Genomic DNA, 20,166 nt, shown 5'->3' with positions numbered 1-20,166 from the left:
TGCTGCTGTCAGAGCTGTCAAGCCGAGGCCGCTCTTTCTCCCACTCCCACCCCCTTGGCTCACTCCTCTTTCTCCCAGTTCTGGTGAATGTTCCTCCCCCGGAGTTTGAGCCTAGGGTCACCTGTCCCTTGCTCTCTGTGGTTTTTCAGGATAAGAGCATTCCCAAACTTTGGCATAAGTCAGCCTCCCCAAACATCTCAGACAATGTTGGGAGAGGAGGGAGAGAGGGGGTGCTAGACAAGGGGTCTGCTGCCACATCTGCCTCAACTGCTCCAATCCTCCACATGTCAAGAGAAGCAAATGGCCTTAACCACATACGTCTCGGGTTCCTCCAAGGGCTTGAAAATCCTATCACTGACCACAAGCATTTCTGCACAAGCATTTTCTCCAGAACACCAGCCCTCAGCCCCAGCAACATTACTCCTCGGCAGGGCTGCTCTCCTCCCATGACCTTAGTTCTAACTCACTTCCAGAACCAGCAGCCAGCCTAGAGGCTGAGAGAAGGCGAGGCATCTGAACCACCACTCTGGCTCCAGCCTCTAAGCTTCCCCAGCCTCCTCCTCTGGCTTTTAAATGCAAAAGACTCATTCCTCTCCCCAACCAACCCGGAGTCTTTCTCCAGCTCCTTCGGAGGGTGTCTGAATGTCAAGCTGCAGTGTTTTCAATACCTAGCTGAGCCAGGCCCAGGGAGCTGGAGGGTTTTCGGAGGGTGTATAATTAGCTGATCAGTATTATGTTACCCTGTTCATAACTGAATAACCATTTTAATACAGATGGCACACACTGGGATAATTTCTGGGGTCGCCTCGCAGTACGTTACAGCACGAGTGTGGCAGAGGGAATCTTCTTTTAGCCAAGGTACATTCTACCAGCTAATTTTACCTGCTGTTTTCAGGACGATTTGGGATAATTCCATATCATTTGCAAAATATTAAAAAAAAAAACCCTTGATACCTGATGCCAGTTTCAGAAAAAGGCATCACCTGAATTATTAGTTATCCTCATAATGAGCCTAAGAAGGGTGTAAAGAAAAACAAGGGTATGAAACCCTCAACCTTCTCATTTGAGGATTTGTCTTAAAATGCAGGGGGCGGGGTAGGGGCAGGGGTTGAAAAGCCAACCAAAACTGTCTGAAACTTGCACAGGGCCTCTGCCCATGTGGGGTTGTATAGTTCTGTGACGTGGAAGCCATCCTGGGTTCCTGTGTCCATGTGCTATTTTTACGTGGGTGCCCCCTACATGTGCACACTGGCAGGGGACACGCCCTTGGCATGTGCACTTGTCCCAGGGAACACGCTGGAGTGGCTCAGGAACCGACTATTTGGTGCTACTATGTATCAAGTTGTCCCATGTGCCTAAGCCTGTCATCAGCACAGCCTTCGTCCTGGACTCTGGCATCTTAGTGATTGGAGGCATCTCCTTAAGTTTAGCCTTAGGGTCCAGGGTTCTCCCTCCCAACCTGGCATCCCACTCTTGGTCCAGCTTCTCTACTCCCTGCCCATTGCTGGCTGGGGGCTGGCGTTTGCTCTGCGGCCCGGATACTGGTGCGAGGAGGCCAGAAATTTGTGTGGAGCAGGCCAGCGAGGCTGGGCTTCCAGGAGGTCAGCTCTGTGGGAGTGGGCAGGGAGGGTAGGGGAGCCAGGAGAGGCAGCTGCCCCTGGGGAAGGGAGCATGCCGGTAGAAAGGGAAGTCTCTTTGGAGGTGATGAATAGGCACTGGTCATTTTAAAGGCTTCGGCTGTGGGCTGTGATTGTCTCTAGATACCGAGGCGCGTAATCTTGGAGTCTTAATTACCACAAACACTTGGATTCATTTCCAGGATGCCGGCGGGAGAAGCCTGGCAGGGAATACCCAGCCCTGAGCTCTGTCTGCCTCTCTCTGCCTTCCAGGTCCCCTCCCAAAGGACTTGGGGATGGGGAGTGGGAAGCAAGGGCGGAAGCTGGAGAAAGAGCAGCGGAGACCAGATCTGCTGGGCTGGTTCGGGACGCTGGCACCCCACCCTGCAGCCCCGTGTGGCTTGCTCACCTGTTGATGGAAGAGACGCTGGGTACCGTGTCGTTGTCACAGATGCCCTCTGCCAGGAGCCTGTCCCGGATCTCCCAGGCGAACATAGTAGGGTTCTGTCGCTTGTATTCAGCAATCTTGTCCACAACTTTGGGCGTTGCCACTTTGGGCTTGGAGCCGCCGATCACGCCAGGCTTGATGCTGCCGGTCTCGTAGTACCTGCGCCGGGAAGGCCGGCGGGGGTCAGCAAGAGGCAGGCAGTGGCAGGGACAGCGGGGGGCTGCGGGCTCCGGAGCCGCTGAGCCACTCTCCCGCCCGAGGCAGCAGAGCGAAGGGAAAGGCCCAGCCGGTCCGAGCCAGCTTCCAGAGTCCGTGTGGCTAGGGCAGGGCCGCAGCAGAGAACGGAGAACGGAGAACGGAGAATGGGAGGGAGGGCAACAGGACCGCTCCCTCCCAGGAGGTGGTCAAACCAGGGGATGCGCACACGTCAGCTGGACTAGGTACCCTGGGAGCAGAAGCCTGGCTTTTCATTTGGGAAGAGCAGGAGGATCAGCTCTTGGAGGCCTCGCGGCTGGACCAGGGCTAAGATACCACTCCAGCCCCTTTTCACTGAGCACAGAGCCCCTGTGGGAACAGGGACCATCCTTCTACCTCCCCAAGCCAATTTTCTCCTCTCAGGGACCCATTTTTACCTCCCACCCTATTCCTTCAATGCCCCCTTCTGAAGGAAAGAGCCGTCTTTCCCCTTCCAAAGATCAGAATCAGGCTATCCCCCAAGTGAGGACCCTGGAGCTGGGCTGGCGCTGGATGGCTCTGCTCTACCCTTGCGCCTGGGGTTGCAGTCACCACCTGAGCGCCTTCTCCAAAAGGAGTGACTCTCCAAATACCCGCACTCAGGGATCTCCCTTACCCGCTGGCCACCTCTAGTTTTAGCCAAGCCCTCGGCTGGAGACCCAGGGCCATCCAGCCGAGGAAGGAGCCAGGGCGTCTCCCAGGGGCAGCTCGGAGGCCCTCACCTGCCCAGGATTTTGCTGACACAGCCGTGGCTGACCCGCAGCTGCCGGGAGATGTCGCAGGGCCGCACACCCTGGTGGGCCAGCTCCACGATGCGCTGCCTCACCACGTCGGGCAGGGGCCTGCCGTTCACAAACACCCCCCCGAGCTGGTTCACACCCCCGTGCCCTGCTGGGGAGAGACAAGAAAAAAACACAACACCCCACACACAGCAGGGACCGGCCATTAGTCAGGGTCCGCGGCCCAGGACGTGCGAAGGGAACAGGCAGGGCGACAGGGCAGGTTCTGGGACTCGCGAGAGAACGATGGCTGCCCAACCACAACGCGGAGGATTGGGAATTGGGACCCGCTGGGGCCGTAGAGACGCAGAAGCACAGATGCTGGGCGGAGAGCTAGGAAAGGACACGGCTTGAAGACTGGTGCGACGCCAGGGAGAAAGTGCAGGAAGGAATGGGGAAGCGAAAAGGAAGAAGACGCGGAAAAACAGCAAAGCGGGAATTCATGCCGGCAGGAAAGAATGCAGGAAAGAGAGGAGAGGAATCTGCGCGATGCAGGATCCCGCCTGAGCCGCAGGCAAGAGGGAGTTGCCAGAGCGTGCTTGGAGGCGGTGATTTTGGGGTGTTTGGGTCTGGTCGACTCTGTACCCAAGGGCTCCAAGCACAGAGAAGGGCCAAGTCCCTGACATTCTCCCCCTTTGTGCCCTACCTCTTTCCTTGTATTTATTTTAAATCTCAGTTGGAGTTTTCCTACCTCTTTCCATGTGTTTTTGGTTGTTTTCCTTTCCTTTATGTTTTCTATCTTTAGATATTTGGGGAGCCATATTTCCCCTTCACCTCCCTTGTGTCTAAAGTTCAAAGAAAGCCAAGTGGAGGAGGGAAGGCAGAAGAGGCAGGGGCCCAGCGTCTGCCGCGCTTGGAGACAGGGAGGTAGTGGAGAGCAGAGAGGTGCCCGGTAGCAGCCACAGAACGCAGACTGCTTGAGTTCGCCCGCCTGCTGCGCTGCGTGGGGGGGCTTGGGGCCCACCACCTCCAGGACACATGATGCAGGTCGCCCAGGCAGGTTGAAGGCTCATGGGGTACCCTGTGCAGACAGCCCGAGCCAGCGCACGTCCCTCCAACCTTTTGGACCTCGGCAGCCAACCAGAATACCTGGCAGCAAGGGCGTTTGCTCTCCTGGGCAAGAGGAGGGCGTTGGGTCTCCAGCCTGACTCCAGCACAGGCTCACAACCTCAAAGCCGAGGTGGTCACCAGATGCCAGGTCTGAGGGTGCTGCCAGGCGCCCCGTTCTCTCTGGCTTACAATAGTCTAGAAATCCTGCACCCAGAGCCATCAATCTGCAGCCGCATTTACTGAGCAATCCAAGCGCAGAGTTCTAGCAGCAGAGTCCTACTGGACTGCAGCCCCTGTCCTGCTGGCCTCAGGTGACTTTCGGAGAAAGCGGGGACATTTGTGTCCTGCTTGTTTCCCTCCGGTCCCTTTGTGGGGAACCAAGAATAGGGGCCGGCAAAACCCCTGGGGAGAGGCCTCTGATCTAGAGGCTGGGGGAGGCAAGACCTCTTGTTCTACCCCCCATCCATGCGAGTCTCCCCATCTCTAGCCCCACTCCTCACCCCTCCCCCCCTCCAAATCCGACCATCAATAATTTAGGCCCCGAGAGAACTCGCGTTACCGGTATGAAAAGGCGGCAGCTGCGGGCAGATTAAAGATGAATAATTCAGCCTCCCCGGGCTCCGGGCCCGGTCCCTCGACCCCAGTCTCTGGGGTGGGGATGGGAAGGTGGCACGATGGGAGTCCAGGGCTGGGGCCGAGAGCTGGCGCCGAGTCGGGCCTGGAATGCGCCTCTGCCGCAGGCGCCGGCTCTGGCTGCCGCTGCTTCCCGGCCAGTCCGCCCGCTTGCCAGCCTGAATCCTGCTCTCTTCCTTCCTCCGACCACCTTCAGCTCGCCTGGCTCCCCTTTGGGTTTCGAAGTGACACCCAGCGGGCAGTCAGGACTCAGTAGATCCCGGCGGAATCATCAAGAGAGGAGAGCGGACAGCAGAGGCCGGCGGGCTGGGCGAAGACAGCGTGGGACCCGGTTTCAGTCCCTCCGAAAAGCAGCCAGGATCTTAGCCTCGGCTCTAGGAGACCTGCGGCAGCCGGTAGCCGGAGGTCCCTGGCTCGGATTTCCTGTGCTTGGAAATTAGTAGGGAAATATATTTTATTCCAGGAGTATCTTTTTTTAAAGCTCTCCTATATATACACTAAATATATGTTTAAAGAAAAATACAGCTGTCCCTCCTGGGCTCTCTTGTCTGAAGCACAGATCCAAGCCAGGTCTAAAAAGTTTCCCTGTGAAAAGTTACAAATCATCCTTAATTATTAATCCACAGAGGAGGACAAGGTTTCTGTTTAGAATCTATTTGCCTTAAAAAAAAAAAAGCCAGCAAAAAGATCTCTGAACTGTTTTCCAAGCTAAAGACATATGACTAGACTTAAATCCAAATTTCATCAAAATAATTCTCTTTTCCTATTTTTCATTTCTTTTCTCATCTTCTTTTTTTCCCCTTGAAACAGCCTTTCGGTTTTCTTGCTTTTCTTTCCTTTCTCTTGTTTTGATTTCTCTCTCTTTCTCTCCAGCTTTGGCATTTGCTTTCCTTTTGTTCTCCCCCCCCCACTCCTTTTCTCCCTCTTTTTCTACCTCCTGGCTAGGTTACTGGCTGGACCATCCTTACCAGGGAGTGGGAAGCCATCAAGGAGGCTCCAGAACTAGAAGCAGAGCTTTGCTCTGCCCAGGGACTGCCTGGAAGGCTTCTCTATGCGATCTCTCACTGACTTGGATTTCTCCTTGGAACCCTTCTTTGTTTTTAGAGCATCTCCCAGGGAGAGGAAGAGAAAGATGACCACTCCTGCCAATCTCAGACTCTCAACTCCAAGAAAAGAGAAGGAAAGGAGAGGGAAGGGAGGTAGGAAAGAAAAGAAGAGGAAGGAAGTAGTTCAAACCAGCCCCCAAGAAGCCTTGGCTAGGCTGGCAGGGTCGGGAGATGCTGGGAGCAGAGGGTCGGAAGGGGGCACCCCACCCCCACACTCTTCTGCCTGATTGTCCTGACACTGAGACAGCCCACTACTAGAAGTCTCCTCCAGGACAACCGCACTCTAAGTTCGAGAAAGGTAGAGATGAGGGGAGGGAAGAGGGGTAGGCAAACTGAGAAAGAGAGAGAAGATAGAAAACACAACGCAAAACCCTGAAAACTGCCTGCCCATTAGCCCTCTGGGCAAGAGGGTGGCTAGGAAGGGAATAGGGAGGCTGAAGCCAGGGTCACGACCTAAGAAGCAGGTGGAAGGAAGGAAGGTGAAGGGCACCAGGGAAGGTAGGAAGGCAGGTAGAAGAAGTATGGGTGACAGAAGACAGAAGGGAGAGAAACTGGGGGCTTTAGACACACTGGGAAATGAGGGAAACCGGAAGAACGAAAGGGGGACCGGGAGAAGCTAGGGTGGCCTCCAAGATGGGACCTGAGCGCAGGGGGCCAGGGGTGCGCCCAAACGGGTCCGGGTGGGACGGGGGAGCCCCGAGCTGGGACAGGAGCCGGGCGCCGGTACTCACGGTGCATCGCGGAGAAGGGGTCTGCTTTGCAGTGCATATCCATGGGGAGGCAGAGGAGCGGGAGCAGCGCGGCCGCCGCCGCCGTGTCGCCTCTCAAACTCAACTTCAGGACTTGAGGAGAAAAGGGAGGGACGGTGGGGGGGGGGCGGTGAGCGGGCGCCCGGCTGCGGTGGGGCGCTCGGGGGCGGGGGGCGCCGCGCTGCGCTCCCCGCGGGGACTCCTCCCGGGCCGGCCGAAGCTTGCAACCTCAGCGACCGCAACTTCCCACCGTCGGGGCGCGGGGCTGGGCGATCAGCAGAACGGCCCTAGGGCGGCAGGCCGGGCCGGGGGGACCTGGGGGCGCATGGCGGGCGCCGCAGCTGCGGCCAGGGCTGAGGCTGGGTGGGGGAGACGGCTCGCTCAGCTCCCCTGGAACCCGGTCATCCAGAGGCGGCGGTCGGAGCAGGCGAGGAAACAGAGGCGGCCCGAGGGCGCCGGGTGGGGAGCCGAGCCGCTCCAAGTGCCGGTGAGTTGGCGAAGTTGGCAAAGAAGTAGCAATCCTCGGGATGTCCGAGCTGGCGCCTTCGGGAGGGGAGAGCGCGAGCCGGACCCCCGCCCCCGGAAAAGGCAGGCGCGCGCCACCGCGGCCGAACGGCCGGGAGGGTGGGAGGGAGCCGAGCGGCGCCGCAGCACTGGACTGGCCCCAGGTGGGTTGCTTTTGCGAGAAGACTCGGCCGGAGACTGGAGCCTCGGCTCCCGGTGTGTGTCTCTCTAAAAGCTGCAAAGCCCCCTCCAGACCCCCTCCCCCTCCCCGCGCTGGGAGATGGATGACTTGTCAGACAAAGGCAATAGATTCCACCACTCTGTGATTCGCCAGCGCCGGAGCCCCGAGCTTCGGCGAGGAGGGCCCCGCGCCTGTCACTCCGGTGCCGGCGAGGGGAGGGCAGGGGAGGGGGAAACGGGAGGGAGGGAGGGAGGGAGCACCGGGCGAAGGAAGAGGGAGGGAGGGGAGCGGGCCAGGGGAGGGGGAAGGGGAGCCCGGATTAAAACTACACTAAGAAACGAAACTCGCCGATAAGATAAACGTTAGATAAGGATAAAGAGCGACCAGTCTAATGAATATTCAGGCAACGACACAGGGCCGCGGAGCGCGCCACGCTCGGAAGCCGGCTCGCGGTCCCAACTCACCCAGCCCTGCCATCCACTGGCCAGTGCCCGCATGAGCCACGGGGCCCCAAGCTCAGTCCGCTCCCCAGTCCTCTCCCCCCTGCCCCCCGCCCCCATTCGCAGTTCTGAGTTCCCTTCCGTTCCTCCTGGTTCTTCCTTCCTCTCTCTGGTCCTTCCCTTTCGCCTTTCCCTCCTGAGGTACCTTCCCACCCACGCACCCCCAATTCTCATTCCGGGGCAAAGTGCCCGGTAGTTTGTCCTCTCCTGTCCCACGCGCGGCTGCGCGCAGGGCTTCCCTCGTCCCTTTGCCTCACGGGGTCTGAACAGCCCAGAACGCTCGATTAGCATCGAGCTTGAGACCTCCGGTGGAGACCCACCTGCCTCAGTGGAGACCCACCTGCCTCAGTGGGACCCAGCAGACTGAGGGATAGCCCCGGAGCCTCAACTCCTGGACCTTCGGGTGCCCGGGGAGGGGGGCTCGGGGAGACGGTGCAGAACCCCTGGTCGCTAGCGGCAGAGAACGCGGGAGACCGAGGCTCGGCTCGTTCTCCCCGGCTGGGGAGAAGAGGCTGAGAACGAGGCTGAGCGCCGCCCGCTGCCAGCTTGGCGGATCCGGAGCTCGCGCAGGAGGCTCTGCGCGCTTGGCCGGCCCCCGCTCCTGCCCGGAGCCGCCCGCCCAGCCTCCGCAGCCCTGGTCCGCACTCGCTCCCTCTCTCGCTCAGGTCCTTTCGCACACACCAGGCAGGAGAAGCCCTTTGTCTCCTAACTGGTTAAGTACAGAATATCCGGGAGATCTTTATGAAATATTTTCCCTCGTCTCATAAATCATCTTGGCACTTCAGCTGATGTTTTAACTCTCTCTCCCTCCTTCGCTCCCTCCCTCCCGCTTCCTGGGTCTGCGAGAGGGCAGCTCTGGGAAGCCGGCGCAGTGCTCCTGACGCCCGGACTTGAGGCGACTCCTCTGGCCTCTGCCTGCCGAGCCTGGCGTTCTCCGAAGCGCCGCGGACTCGCGCCACTGTCCCTCTGGCCGGAGCCTAGGCAGCAGCTAGGTTGGGAGCTGAACGCGCCCGACTCAGCCAGGAGGAAACTCCTACAGGGCCTCTTGCACCCGGGTTTTCAGAGCGCCCTTCTTCCTCGGGCGGGGCCCGGGACAGGTTCAGCCCGACGGGGTTCCCAGCCTGGCACTCATTAGCGGGGCCAGATCTGCTGGGATCCTGGCATTTGCCCTTCTTCCTGGATCCTTCGGAGCCCAATCCGCCTAAGCCATCTGCGGAGTAACTTCTGGAAGGAAAAAATGCCCTCCCCCCCTTGCCCCCTCTCCCCCAGCCCCCACCCCTACTACCCCTGGGCAGCCAAGCTGTTTCCCTTGGGCAGGAGGTGGAAGGCTCTGGGGCCAGCCCCGAAGGTCAGTCTCTTCCTTTCTAGACCTGCAGATGGCGCTCCCGGGTTTGCTTTGGCCTCACAGCCCCACGAACACGCACTAACTTGGTGTTGGGAGCGAAAAAGGAAAACAGTTCCGGCAGCCTGAAGGAAAAGGCTCCCGGGCCTGGGAGGAAGGGGCTCTCAAGTAGTACGGCTTTGGGCTCCTTTCAGAAAGGTAATGAACCCCGGACTGGGGCGAGGGGATGGCATGAAGAGGAAGGGTCCTTACTGAGAGCAGCTCAGAACTAAAGAAGTCATTTGCCCCAGGTCTCCACATGTTTGTCTAGGAAATTGCCTTAGGAAGTCTGAACTCTTGGAAAGCAGGACTTTAGGCGGAACGCCTGTCCACACACCAGACTCACAGATTTTTCTAGAACCAGCTAGACATACCCCAAGGTTACACATACTATGAAGCGTGGGTGCAGATAATAGGTGTATTTACATGCCAGGCAGGAGAGATGTTCATGTTTTGTACAGAATGGGACTTAATGCACAAAGTGTGTTGAAAGTTGCACTCACACACCTATATTCCTCATGTACCCCCTGAGGAGTGAAGACCTTTCCATGACAGTCCAATTCTCAGGTAGCCCCTAAGAATCCAGAATCCTACTCTCCCCTACTCCTGGGACACTTTTCCCAGCACTGCTCCATGGACACACAACCTCCTCCAAGCCAGCCCCTGGCAGCTTCCTCCTTGGCTCCAGCCTGATCATGGTTTTTGAGAAATCAAAGAGAAATGCTCCCTGATGATTAGAAACCCTTTTAGCCAAGACTCTGCCTTCTCCCAGGGCTCCAGGCTGAAGGGCTGGCTCACAGATTTCTCTTCAGAGGTGCTGGCCTCTCCCACTGATGCTCCCTTTTCTGTTCTTCCCTTTCTTCTTCTTCTTCTGATTTTAGTAGAGGAGAAAAAAAAAAAAGCCAGAAAGGGAAAGGGGGGAAGAAGAAAGAAGAGGAAAGAGGAAAAGAAAGAGAAAGAGAAAGAAAGAAAACAACCCAACCCCAAACACAACCCGGGCTCCGACCTGTCAGGGTTGGTTGCTTTTCCCGTCTGCCTCTAAATGAACCTTTTCTCTCTGGTGTTTTCAAAGCGGCCCTTCCACCCCCCAACCTAGGGGCATTTACACTTCAAACAAGGCGCCCGCCTCCCTGCGGAAATTTAAAGGCAAATAAACTTTTGGGGAGTTGCTCTGATACCCATCTCGGGATTTGCTTCATTAGCTGCCTCTGTGCATCTGATCTGCCCAATAAATCTTCCTTGTGGATCTCCGTCCTTTCGCCTTCTCTGTGCTCCCTTGCCTGCCAGGCTCGCCTGGTGCCCGGTGCCCCTGCCCTTGCCTCCTTCCTTGCTGCTGAGCTCTAGCTGCCTGGCTCTCCGGCCATCCCAGGCCTGCTCTGTCGGGCGTTGGGGTCCAGGAAGTGGTGATCCCTATTGAGCTCCTCTCCCCCCCCCCCAGTATAAACACGTAAAGGTGCCCCAAGCCAACTCGAGCACGATTAGCACCCTGAGCTCCCAATTGCATTTCTGGGCAATGCTTTAAGTGAAGTATGGCACGAACCCTGTCCGATGCTCCCATTTGCACCCTCTCCCTGTGTGATCCTTCTGCTCCTTTTTCCATCTTTTCGTTCCCTGGCCCAGCGCTCTCTGCCTGAGCAAGGAAAGGCAGAGGCTTGGCTGCCTCCCCTCTGCAGGCTGGGCCCTGACCTGGGGCCCAGGCTCCTGACCTCGAGCAGTCTGGGAAGGCGGCTCAACTGCAGTGGGGTTGCAGAGCCTTGGAGGGGGGGGTCCCGGGGGTCCCAGGAGCTTCCCAGTCATGCCCCTCCCCCAGAGCCTGGGCCAGCCTTCCTCCTTCTACCACCTGGGGAGTGGAAAGGGGAACCCGGGCCAGGGCTCTGAGGGAGGGGATTAGAAATTCCGAAATTAAATGTATCTCCCTAGGAAATGCTCCCCACAGCGTGGACCAAATTAAATGCATTAAAGTTCAGGGGGGAAAAGCTGTTTAGAACCAAGGGGGGAGAAACTAGTCCAAAGGGAAGAAAAGCAGAAACGGAGGAGGGAAGAGAGGAGGGTACAGTAGCACAGAAGCTCGGCAGCCAGGCTCCTTTTCTGAATTAATCCCAGTTTTGGAAGTTGCCACCATCACACACACACACACACACACACACACACACACACGCACGCACGCACGCACACAAAAGAAACAGAGAAGAAAAAAAAGTTCATCTGACAATCCAAGTCCCAGACAGCCTCGGCCCACTCGCCCCCAGGGTCCCTGCGCGTACCCAGGGGTGCATCCCCTCTACAACCAGGTCCCAAGAAGACGGAGCCTGCACCCTGGCCCCGTCTCCAGCCTGGCCAGATCGGCTCCAGCCCGGCCCTTTCCCCTCCTCCTCCTCCCCATTCTCTCCCCGCCCCTCCCCCTTCCTAGCCCTCTGGTCACGTTGGAGGATGGTGTTTTTTTTTTTTTTTTTTTTTTGGAAGAGCTTCTGGTACAATATGGAGCACCATGGGCTGCAATTTCACACTCCACGGCACATTCCCCCTAAAGCTACTTTCTTTTTTTTTTTTTCATCTAAGACCCCCTAATTTCTGCTTCCTCGCTACTCCCCTTGCTCCCTCCCTCCCTCTGCTCTCACTCTTCTTTTCCTGCTTTTGTTCCCAATATTTGGGTTCCCTGCATGAAGCCCAGGGGGCCTGACTCCCAGCCGGCCCCGCCTGCTCCCCCCGCTCCGGGTCTGTGGGTCCTGTGAAGGCCCCGCGCACGTGCTGCGCCTTTTTCCTCCCGGCCCCTCCCCCTTTAACCCGGCTGCTCTTCACAATCGGTCCTAGCGACCTGCCAGCCCTTCGCAGCCCCATTGAGGGGAAACGACAATGCAAGCCACTTGGCCACCAAAGCGGCCTCTTAGTGGCACGGGCCTGTCAGGTGGCTGCTGCCGGTGGGCCCTCGGACTCAGGAGCCAAAAAAAATTTGTCAACCCAGGAGACACTGGGCCAGCAAGTCTATAGGGTGAGAGGGGAGGGCTCTATCCGACAGAAACTAGCCAGGAGGAGGTGGGGGGCAAGAGGCCCAATGAGGCCCTGGCACTCCGGGCTCATACCTGGACACACCCTTCCTCCCCCTACACTTATGGATCTCTGCACGGCTAAAGGGGCCACTCACACCAAAGCCCAGGGAAGGAGCAAGAGCCATCCCTTTGCCTCTCTGAACCTTAGTTTTCTTACCTGTAAAATAGGGATGTTTACACCTGTTTTGCCTCTCCATGGAGCTGGCCAATAGGAAAGCTTTCTAAAAACCAAACATTTCTATGGTAGGTTAAGGAAGGAGTGCATAACTTTCTGAACCCGTCGTAACCTTGCACAAAGAGGAAAAGGAAGAATTTGGGCATGTAGGCGGGGCAAGGGGTGGTTTTTCCATCCAACTTCTACCCTATAAAGTTAACTAGAGGATTCCTTGCTGCCTTCCTTCCTGTGTTCCTCCTCTTCGGATTTTTTGTTTCCTTCTGTTGACTACCACACCCTGTCCTTGTTTATCACTCTGCCCCCTCTCTCTTTCCCGCCGTTCTTCCATTCCCACTTCTTCCTGTGCCCCTCAGCCCACGGCACCACCATGCCTGCTAGAGGATCAGTTAAATAGCACCCCTCCCTGGACAGCCAGGTTAATTGATGCAGTCCCCTTTGGGCCACAACCATTGGGAGGAGCAGGACTGTTGGTAGAGACTTGGGAAAGGAAATCCCCTTCCAGTTTGGTTCCAAACAAAGAAAGTTGGTCCTCCCAGGACCTTCAGTCAACCTGCCCAAGCCAGAGTGGAGATGAGAGGTGGGGAGAGGTGTGGAAGAGGGGAGAGAACAGAATAAGAAAGAGCCGTGAAAGGGGTGCTGAGGGACCTGTGAAAGCATCTATCTCTGGAAGGCCTGAAGAGGCTGCTTTGGGCAAAGTCGAGGTCTCCACCTGGCCAACTGCCTCTTCCCTTCGTCCCAAAGGTGAGAGGATCCCAATGAGGCTGAGGGTCCGTAGGGAGCAAGGATTAACCCTTTTCTCAGCCAGGTCTTGGCTGATGGAGGGAGAGGTGCCGGCGGGCTTCGGACGTCCCCAGCGCTACCCTCCACCGCCACCCTCCACCGCCACTGCAAGGAAGGGGGGTGCGGAGGAAGGAGGCAGGCGGTGGCCAGGGGCAGCCGAAAGGGGACGGAATACAGGGCGGGCGGAGTTCAACTTCAGATGCTGGGCAGACCAGGGGACGCGAAATAACCACCGCCAATGCACGAGGAAAGGCAGGGGCCAGCGCGGGCGCGGGCGCGCGGCTCCTTGGCGCTGCGGAGTAGTTGGAGAGGGGCGGGAGAGCCCCGGCGGGCTGAGTTTTCCTGGAGTTGCGAGCAAGCACCAAATCTCTCTCGGATCGGTCCGCGGCGCGACCGCCCTCTCTGCCTCCTCTCTCAGCAGCTGTGCGGATGTGAGGAGCAGGCGGAGAACGCGCCAGAGCCGGGAGCGGGTAAGGCAGGGGGAGCCCCGCCAGCCAAACTGGAAGCGAGGGGCAGGGCCGCCCAGAGGGGGGACAGGCTGCTCTGCGCCGGAGTCGCCAGAGACAAAGGACTGGAGCGAAGGGAAGTTGGGATCGTGGAGGAGAGGGGCTGGTGAGACGGGGAGAGAACCGAGGTAGAGGGGTCTCTCTGGAGACCGGCCGAGGTTCGCCTACTTCTGCTGCCTCCTCCCACCCCAGCCTGGAGCCGGGACTTCCCGGGGGCTCAACCTCGCTTAGGTTCCTGGCCCGCGGGCCTGTGGCCTGGGATGGGGCAGTGTGTGTGTGTGTGTGTGTGTGTGTGTGTGTGTGTGTGTGTACACGCGCCCGATAGGGTTTAGGCATGTGGGGGAGGGGTGGGAAGGGGGAGGGGTGGGAAGGGGGAGAGACTTCGCTGTCCGGTTAGAGCCCTGCCCCAGGCGGCTGCAAACCTCCGCCCTCCACCCTTCGCGGTTCAGAGCCATCCATCCCCCGAACTTGAAACAAAAGAGTTGAAATGAATCCCTCAAGAGTCAGGGCGAGGGATCTTTCTGGAAAAAAGTGCTTTGATTTGTGACTTTAAGGGCCACCCGCATCCAAGATTATTTCTTAACTTTCTGCAACTGTCCCTAGGGGGAAAAGAGGCAAAGGAAATCTCGGTGGTAAAAAAGCCCAGGTCGCAGTAGTTCGCCCGGCTACGTCTGGACTGGCCAGCCATGAGGTCTAGACCCGAGGATAACAAATAGTGAAGTAACTGTCTAATGGAGGGAAGGAGCCTCTTTCAATTTCTAAATCAGTTAAGGAGAATTTCTGATGTGTCTCTTTGGGGGTGAAGGGATCGTGTGAGTGTCTGAATGTTGTGAGGGTGTGTAAAGGTGTGTGTGAGGGGGGTGGAGTGGGTGTCTAGGCAACAGCTGTGTCCCAGGCAGGGCTGAGATAGGAGCTCAGGACCCATATCAGCACCTCCCCCTCCTCCCTCTGCTCTCAGCCGAGGCTGCAACCGAGGCCAAGGCCTCCGCAGCCTCTTCCAGCGGGGCCGCCAATCAATCCTGCAGGTCAACACAGCAATTAATAATAGGGTGAGGAGGCCTGGCAAAAGAGGGCGGGGAGGCGTGGGGCTGTGTCTCCCCCAGGCCTGAGGGCCCAGCGGGCGGCTGCAGGACTATGGGGAGTGGGAGGGGTCTCCCTGTGCAGAGAGATCCCTGGGAACTTAGTGTGGGCTCAAGGTCCCAGGAGGGAGAGGCAGGGGACCAGGGACAGGGAGCCATAGGGACAGCTGGAACACACCAGTGGAGTAAAAGGAAGGACATCAAAAAGAAAACAAAAAGGACTCCTTTTCAGGATTTTAGGAGTTGAGGCCTCGATAGTCAAAGACCACAACTGACCTGGTAGCTGATTCTCTCCCCTTCCCCCTTCGCTTGCGTTTTCCTGATGGTCTTTGCTGTTCTGGAACAGGCTCCGTAAGACTAAATAAAACCCGCTTCCTTCGCAAACCCGGCTGCGGCGGTTGCGCCAGGGCGTCCACTGAGCTGGCTCGCTCGGGTGCATGTCATTTTCATTTTGAACTAGCTGGATGGGGCCAAAGCAGTGCAGGGGCCCTCTAGGGGATGCGGGGTCCAGGGGGAGCAGTGCACCGCCAGACGTGGGTAAGAAGATGGTGAGGGCCGAGGAGCCGGAGGGGCGGTGAAAAGAGAAAGAGAAGGCAGCTTGGAAGGAACAGCGGTTTCCTTCTCTCGGATCCAGCCCTGCCTCCAGCCCAAGTCCGCAGCTCCCCCCTCACCCTTCCCCAAGCTGAAGCGGTGAGAGTGTGATTCCCGCCCAGGCAAAAGTCGGGAAAGGGGGGAAGGGAAATGCTGTGCCGCACGCTGCCATCCTCCCGGCTGGCCGCCGGGCCCAAGAGCCGAGAGAGCCGCTCCCCGGGCAGACGCAGGTAGGCGCAGGCGCCCCTGGGTCTGCACCGTCGTCCCTTGTGGAGTGTCCCTCACACCAGGCAACTTGGATGAGGGCCCTGACAGGTGCTCCAGAACGGCCCCCACCACTCTGCCTTCTTCCCTGCGGTGCTGGGGAGGGAGACAGGCTGCATCAAATGGGAGCTTTGCTGGGACTGGGAATCCGGTCCCCACACCAGGCAGGGAGAGCCACCTTCCAAGAGGCAAAATGGAAAAGTGGGAGTGTCGGGAGCCTGAGCAGACAGGATGGGGAAGGAAGGAGGGGTGGGGGCAGGAGCCAGCAGGAGGCAAAATAAATAGATTCAGACAGAATGAGAGAGAGACAAGCCCTGTGCAGGAGAGGAAGAAAGGCGGAAAGAGGTTCTCAGGAAGGCCCAGCCATTAGGTCTGTCCTTGGGCTGCATATTTATACGGTCGAGGGGGTGCACAGATGGGCTCTCAATTGAATTCCATCTTCAACACCATCAGAGATTGATTTTGTACTCGCTTTTAATTTTGCCATAATTAATTAGATCATTACAACTGTTTGCTATTGATCTCCCTACTTAAACCTCTGGTGCAGAGGGGTGGCCCAGAGCCCTAAAAGCCCTGGAGGCCACAGTTGACACTCCTGGGGGCCCAGGTTCTCCAGTGGGGACAAGGCCCCCCCAGGGGAAATAGAGGCAGCCCAGGGACTAGGCCAAGAAGCTACAGGAAAGGCAGTGCTGAGGGTGGAAACTGAATTACCAGCTGAAAGAACTAGAACCTGAGTTGGTGGGGGATGAGGGTAGGGTAGGAGGGGAGGAAGGTGATTTGGGGAAGGAGAGGAGTGAGGCAAAAAGGGCCTGGAGTTAGTCCTTGACCTCTGTGGCCTTATTTGAAAAGCTCTTGGGAACCTGATGCAACCCTCTTCCTCCCCACAACCTAAAACTAAACTTGTGTCCCTGGCTTACCACCCCTTTGCTACACCAGGACACCTAGTGGGCAGACAAGGGGAGTTGGCAGGCCTGGAGGTAGGGGATGGGGGGAGAGAGAGAGAGAGGGAGAAAGAGAAGGAGGGATGGCTCCAGTGCAGCCCTCCATTCCCTTAGCCCTTTGGGTAAGCAGCTTCTGATTCTCCTCTGGGTCCCCTGGGGCCAGCCATCCCTCCCCTTGCCCCAGGCCTCCTTTGAGGTGTTTATTTGGGGAGTGGCCTTCTCTCCACACGTGTTATCTACACCGGTGCTTATACTTTGGTTCACACTCAAATACACAAGACCCTCACAAGTGTGCACACAGACGTGTGCACAGAGCACGTCCCCACTCACTAGCACACCTGCACAGACCCCCACACTCCATCCCCACTAGAAACTAAGGCCTTCCCGGTCCTCCCAACTTGGAGGAAGTTGGGCAAAATATTTCCACACTGAGGAAAGTGGAAAGATGGAGTCCAAAAACGACAACAGAAAGGAAAAGCCAGGTTCTGCAAAGAGACCAGGAGAAGTTGTAAAACTCGGGTTTTCTGGGTGGAAAGTTTTTAGTCGATTTGGTGGACATTGGTAGGGAAGGCCAGGAGGCCTCAGCAGTGGGAAAAAGGCCGAAGAGCCCGAGTCCCCAGGCCTACCGCCCACGGGGCAAGCACGGCATGAAAGACGGATGGAGTCCCTCGGCTCGGCCGCCCCCATCCCCCTCGGTCACCCCTCTTGCCTGTGGCGCCAAAGGGACCTTCCTCCCGGCTCTTACCTGCCCGGCCCGCGCGCTGTTCCATGCTCTGCTCCCCGCCGCTGCCGTCAGGGCCTGGGTCTCGCTTCTTGGCTCCGCAGCGGCCCGACAGCGCGTCTCGCCTTGGCCGCCGCCGCCCGGAGATCTGGGCGCAGCCACCCAAGACCGAGCGGCTCAGATAACCCGGGCTGCCCGCCGCCTCCGCCGTGCGCTCCGCTCGCGCCCGCGCTCACCCAGCCGGCCGCGCCGAGGCACAGCCACGCGCCCGGGAGCCCGGGCTCTCCGCCCCGCGCACACGCGTGCACACCCACCCGGGCCCCGAGCCAGCCGTAGGCGAGCCACCACCGCGCCGCCGCCGCAGGCGCCCGGAGACCGAATCCCAGCCTAGAAGCCGGCACAGCCTCTCACCCCACCCCCTCTTCTTCACTGTCACTCGCTCCCAGTCAGTCGACCGCCTTACACGCAGGGGCGTCTCCACTCTTACGCGTTCCCCAACTTTGTGCTGTGTCCCTTCCTGCGCGCTCGCCCCATCTTACGCTCTCTCTCCTCCAGCCTGCCACACACCCCCGGGTCTCAGCCCCAGTTTCCAAGATTCCTTCAGACACACCCCAACTTTCTTTCGGGCCACATAGCTGTGCCCTGTCACCAATACATAGTGGAACTGCTCACTAAACCCCTCACAAGCCTCTCCTGCTCCAAATAAATTTAAATATTTTTTCTTCCTTTTCCTTCCTTCTGTCTCTTTTTCTTCCTTCCTCCCTCCCTCCCCTCCTTCCTCCCTCCCTCCCTTCCTTCCTTCTTTCTTTGATCCCTCCCTTCCTTCCTTCTTAAAAAAAAAAGGAAAAAGTCCTGGCCCCTTTGCCTTAAGGAGATAACACAGGCCCCGAGGAAAGGGAGAATGACCAGCTCTCTCCCAGCTCAGGCCACGCTCACATGCCCGCCTCTTTGAACCAGAGGATTCCACAGGCTCCTGGTCCTCTCACTGCAAGTCTCTTGGACCTTGAGACTCACACCCTCTCCAAGCACACTCGTGCTTTCATCCCTGGTCAAAGACCGACTTGCGCTTTGTGCTCCCCCAATCTGGAATTTACATCTCTCACACCTTTGTCAAAGTTTTCCCTCAAACCTCACACACCACTTAGCTCACACACACCGTCTTGCACTCCTTCTTACACACTCACGCAGCTCTCAAGCACTGCTTCTACTCATGACCCCTTTCTCTTTGACTCACATTGTAACCCCACTCACTTGCACATAGGCTTGCTCACCCTGATGAAGTAACACTGAGACACGGGGAGGCTGGCAAGCAAAGTGCTGGGTAAGCCCCAGTGTCCAGGCGGGATGGGGGTGAGGGTGGGGGTGGGGGTGGGGGGGCCACAGCAAGGGTCAGGACCCAGGTCCACAGGGCCTACTGAACCCACTTAGGTTAGAAACAGAAGCTCTTCACTGGAGTCCCGGATACTTCATCTGAAGTTCTTCCAGAAAGAGTGTACATCTAGGGACAGGAGGCTGGAGGGGCACAAGAGCCCAGAGGCAAAATCTATATCATGGTTTCCCAAGTGCAATTTAAAAAAATCATCCTACAGGAACACGAACCCCTATTCTTTCAGGAAAATCATGGCCAGATTACCATCTTACCAATATTGTGATTTAAAACATCAGACTTTACTGGTGTTTCATTTCCTTTTTTTTTTTTTCCAAATCAGTGAATTTTCAACCTAAGAGCATAGAAACTTAAAAGTAAAAAGAAATTTTTTTTCTTTTTGTTATACACACACCACCACCCCTAAGGACAAGGATGGGAGTGCAATATACATATATGAAAACCTAGTCACACACTCACACATACACACATTCTCATGTGGTTACTCCATTATACACACGTGAGATGTTCACACACATAGTTAGCCTCTGTCACCCACTCAGAACCACACCCAGTCACACACATGGGCCATGACCTGCTGGGTCACACCGTCACTGTACTGCTCTTTGTGCCTTTGTTACCCCTTCTCTAAAATAGTGGTTAGAATCCTTGCTCTTCTCACAGGTTTCTCTTGAGAAACTTGTGTGAAGTGATTGATAAAATGTGAAGTGTGATTGATCACAGACACATTCTTTGCTCTTTCATGCCTGTGTTTTCAGAGACAGGAACTGAGACCCAGCATTTCACACACACACAGAGCAGAGAGGCACCCACTGGGGAACCAGGCGTTTTGAACTGGGGACATTCACATACTGCCTGCTCCTGAGCCAGCTCGTCACAGTTACCTGAACACAGGGCCCAGGGTTGGGGCAGTGCCAGGGCTGGGGCCTAGGCCCAGGGGAAGGCAGCTGAGGCCATTGTGCTAAGCAGCCTGTCTGCATACCAGAGGGACCAAGAGGAGGAAGGAGCTCTCTCAGCTCTTGGCTCTGGCACTTTTGGAGCCTGCAAAGCCGTGTCAGTCAAAGGGCAGCCCTGTGCCTCAGCTTCCCTCCAGCCTCCTCCCTCAGGTTCTGCTTCCCTTTGTCTTCCAGCCCTCATCCCTGTCCCACACTGCTTCGCAGGGCCCTGGTGCTCATTGCCCGCCCCATTGATTGAAACTCTCTCTCAGGTTCTCCAAGGAGTCCCAGGAAAAATGATCCGCCAGCCTATTGATTCTTCATTAGAATTACATTTTCACGTGTGCTAAATTGGTTTTAAAAGCTTTTTCTGTTGTTATTGTCTTGTCAGACCCTGCGGTCCAGGGCAAACCAAGTTAAAACGTTGTGGCTTCTTAGGGAAAAAAAAAAATCTTCGGGGCCAGGTCTGTGATTACTCGCTCCCCTGCCTTATTGCTGTCATGATGACAATTGTGATTTGGTGCAAGTGTCTTTAGAGGAAGGGCCCTGTAGAGGCCTG

The 20,166-nt window shown here is 57.2% G+C and overlaps 1 protein-coding gene across 7 annotated transcripts in view; it reads right to left on the bottom strand.

Moving 5' to 3' along the window:
- The window catches only part of PAX2 (paired box 2), a 92,617-nt gene extending 74,110 nt beyond the window's left edge, over positions 1 to 18,507 (bottom strand). The window contains exons 1-4 of one of the 7 annotated variants that reach the window (XM_005671388.3): positions 17,310 to 18,507; positions 6,598 to 6,708; positions 3,021 to 3,189; positions 2,026 to 2,223 (exon numbers count right to left, since the gene is read on the bottom strand). In XM_005671388.3, coding sequence (XP_005671445.2) covers positions 2,026 to 2,223; positions 3,021 to 3,189; positions 6,598 to 6,708; positions 17,310 to 17,334 — 503 coding nt within the window. In that variant the 5' untranslated portion in view covers positions 17,335 to 18,507. The remainder of the gene's footprint in view (positions 1 to 2,025; positions 2,224 to 3,020; positions 3,190 to 6,597; positions 6,709 to 17,309) is intronic. The other 6 variants (XM_013983669.2, XM_003359329.4, XM_021072681.1 and 3 more) reach the window with 6 other exon arrangements.

Source organism: Sus scrofa, chromosome 14 (genome assembly GCF_000003025.6).
Source record: "Sus scrofa isolate TJ Tabasco breed Duroc chromosome 14, Sscrofa11.1, whole genome shotgun sequence".
NCBI lineage: Eukaryota > Metazoa > Chordata > Mammalia > Artiodactyla > Suidae > Sus > Sus scrofa.
Note: the sequence above shows the minus strand (reverse complement) of the source record. Positions and strands in the feature narration are given on the sequence as shown.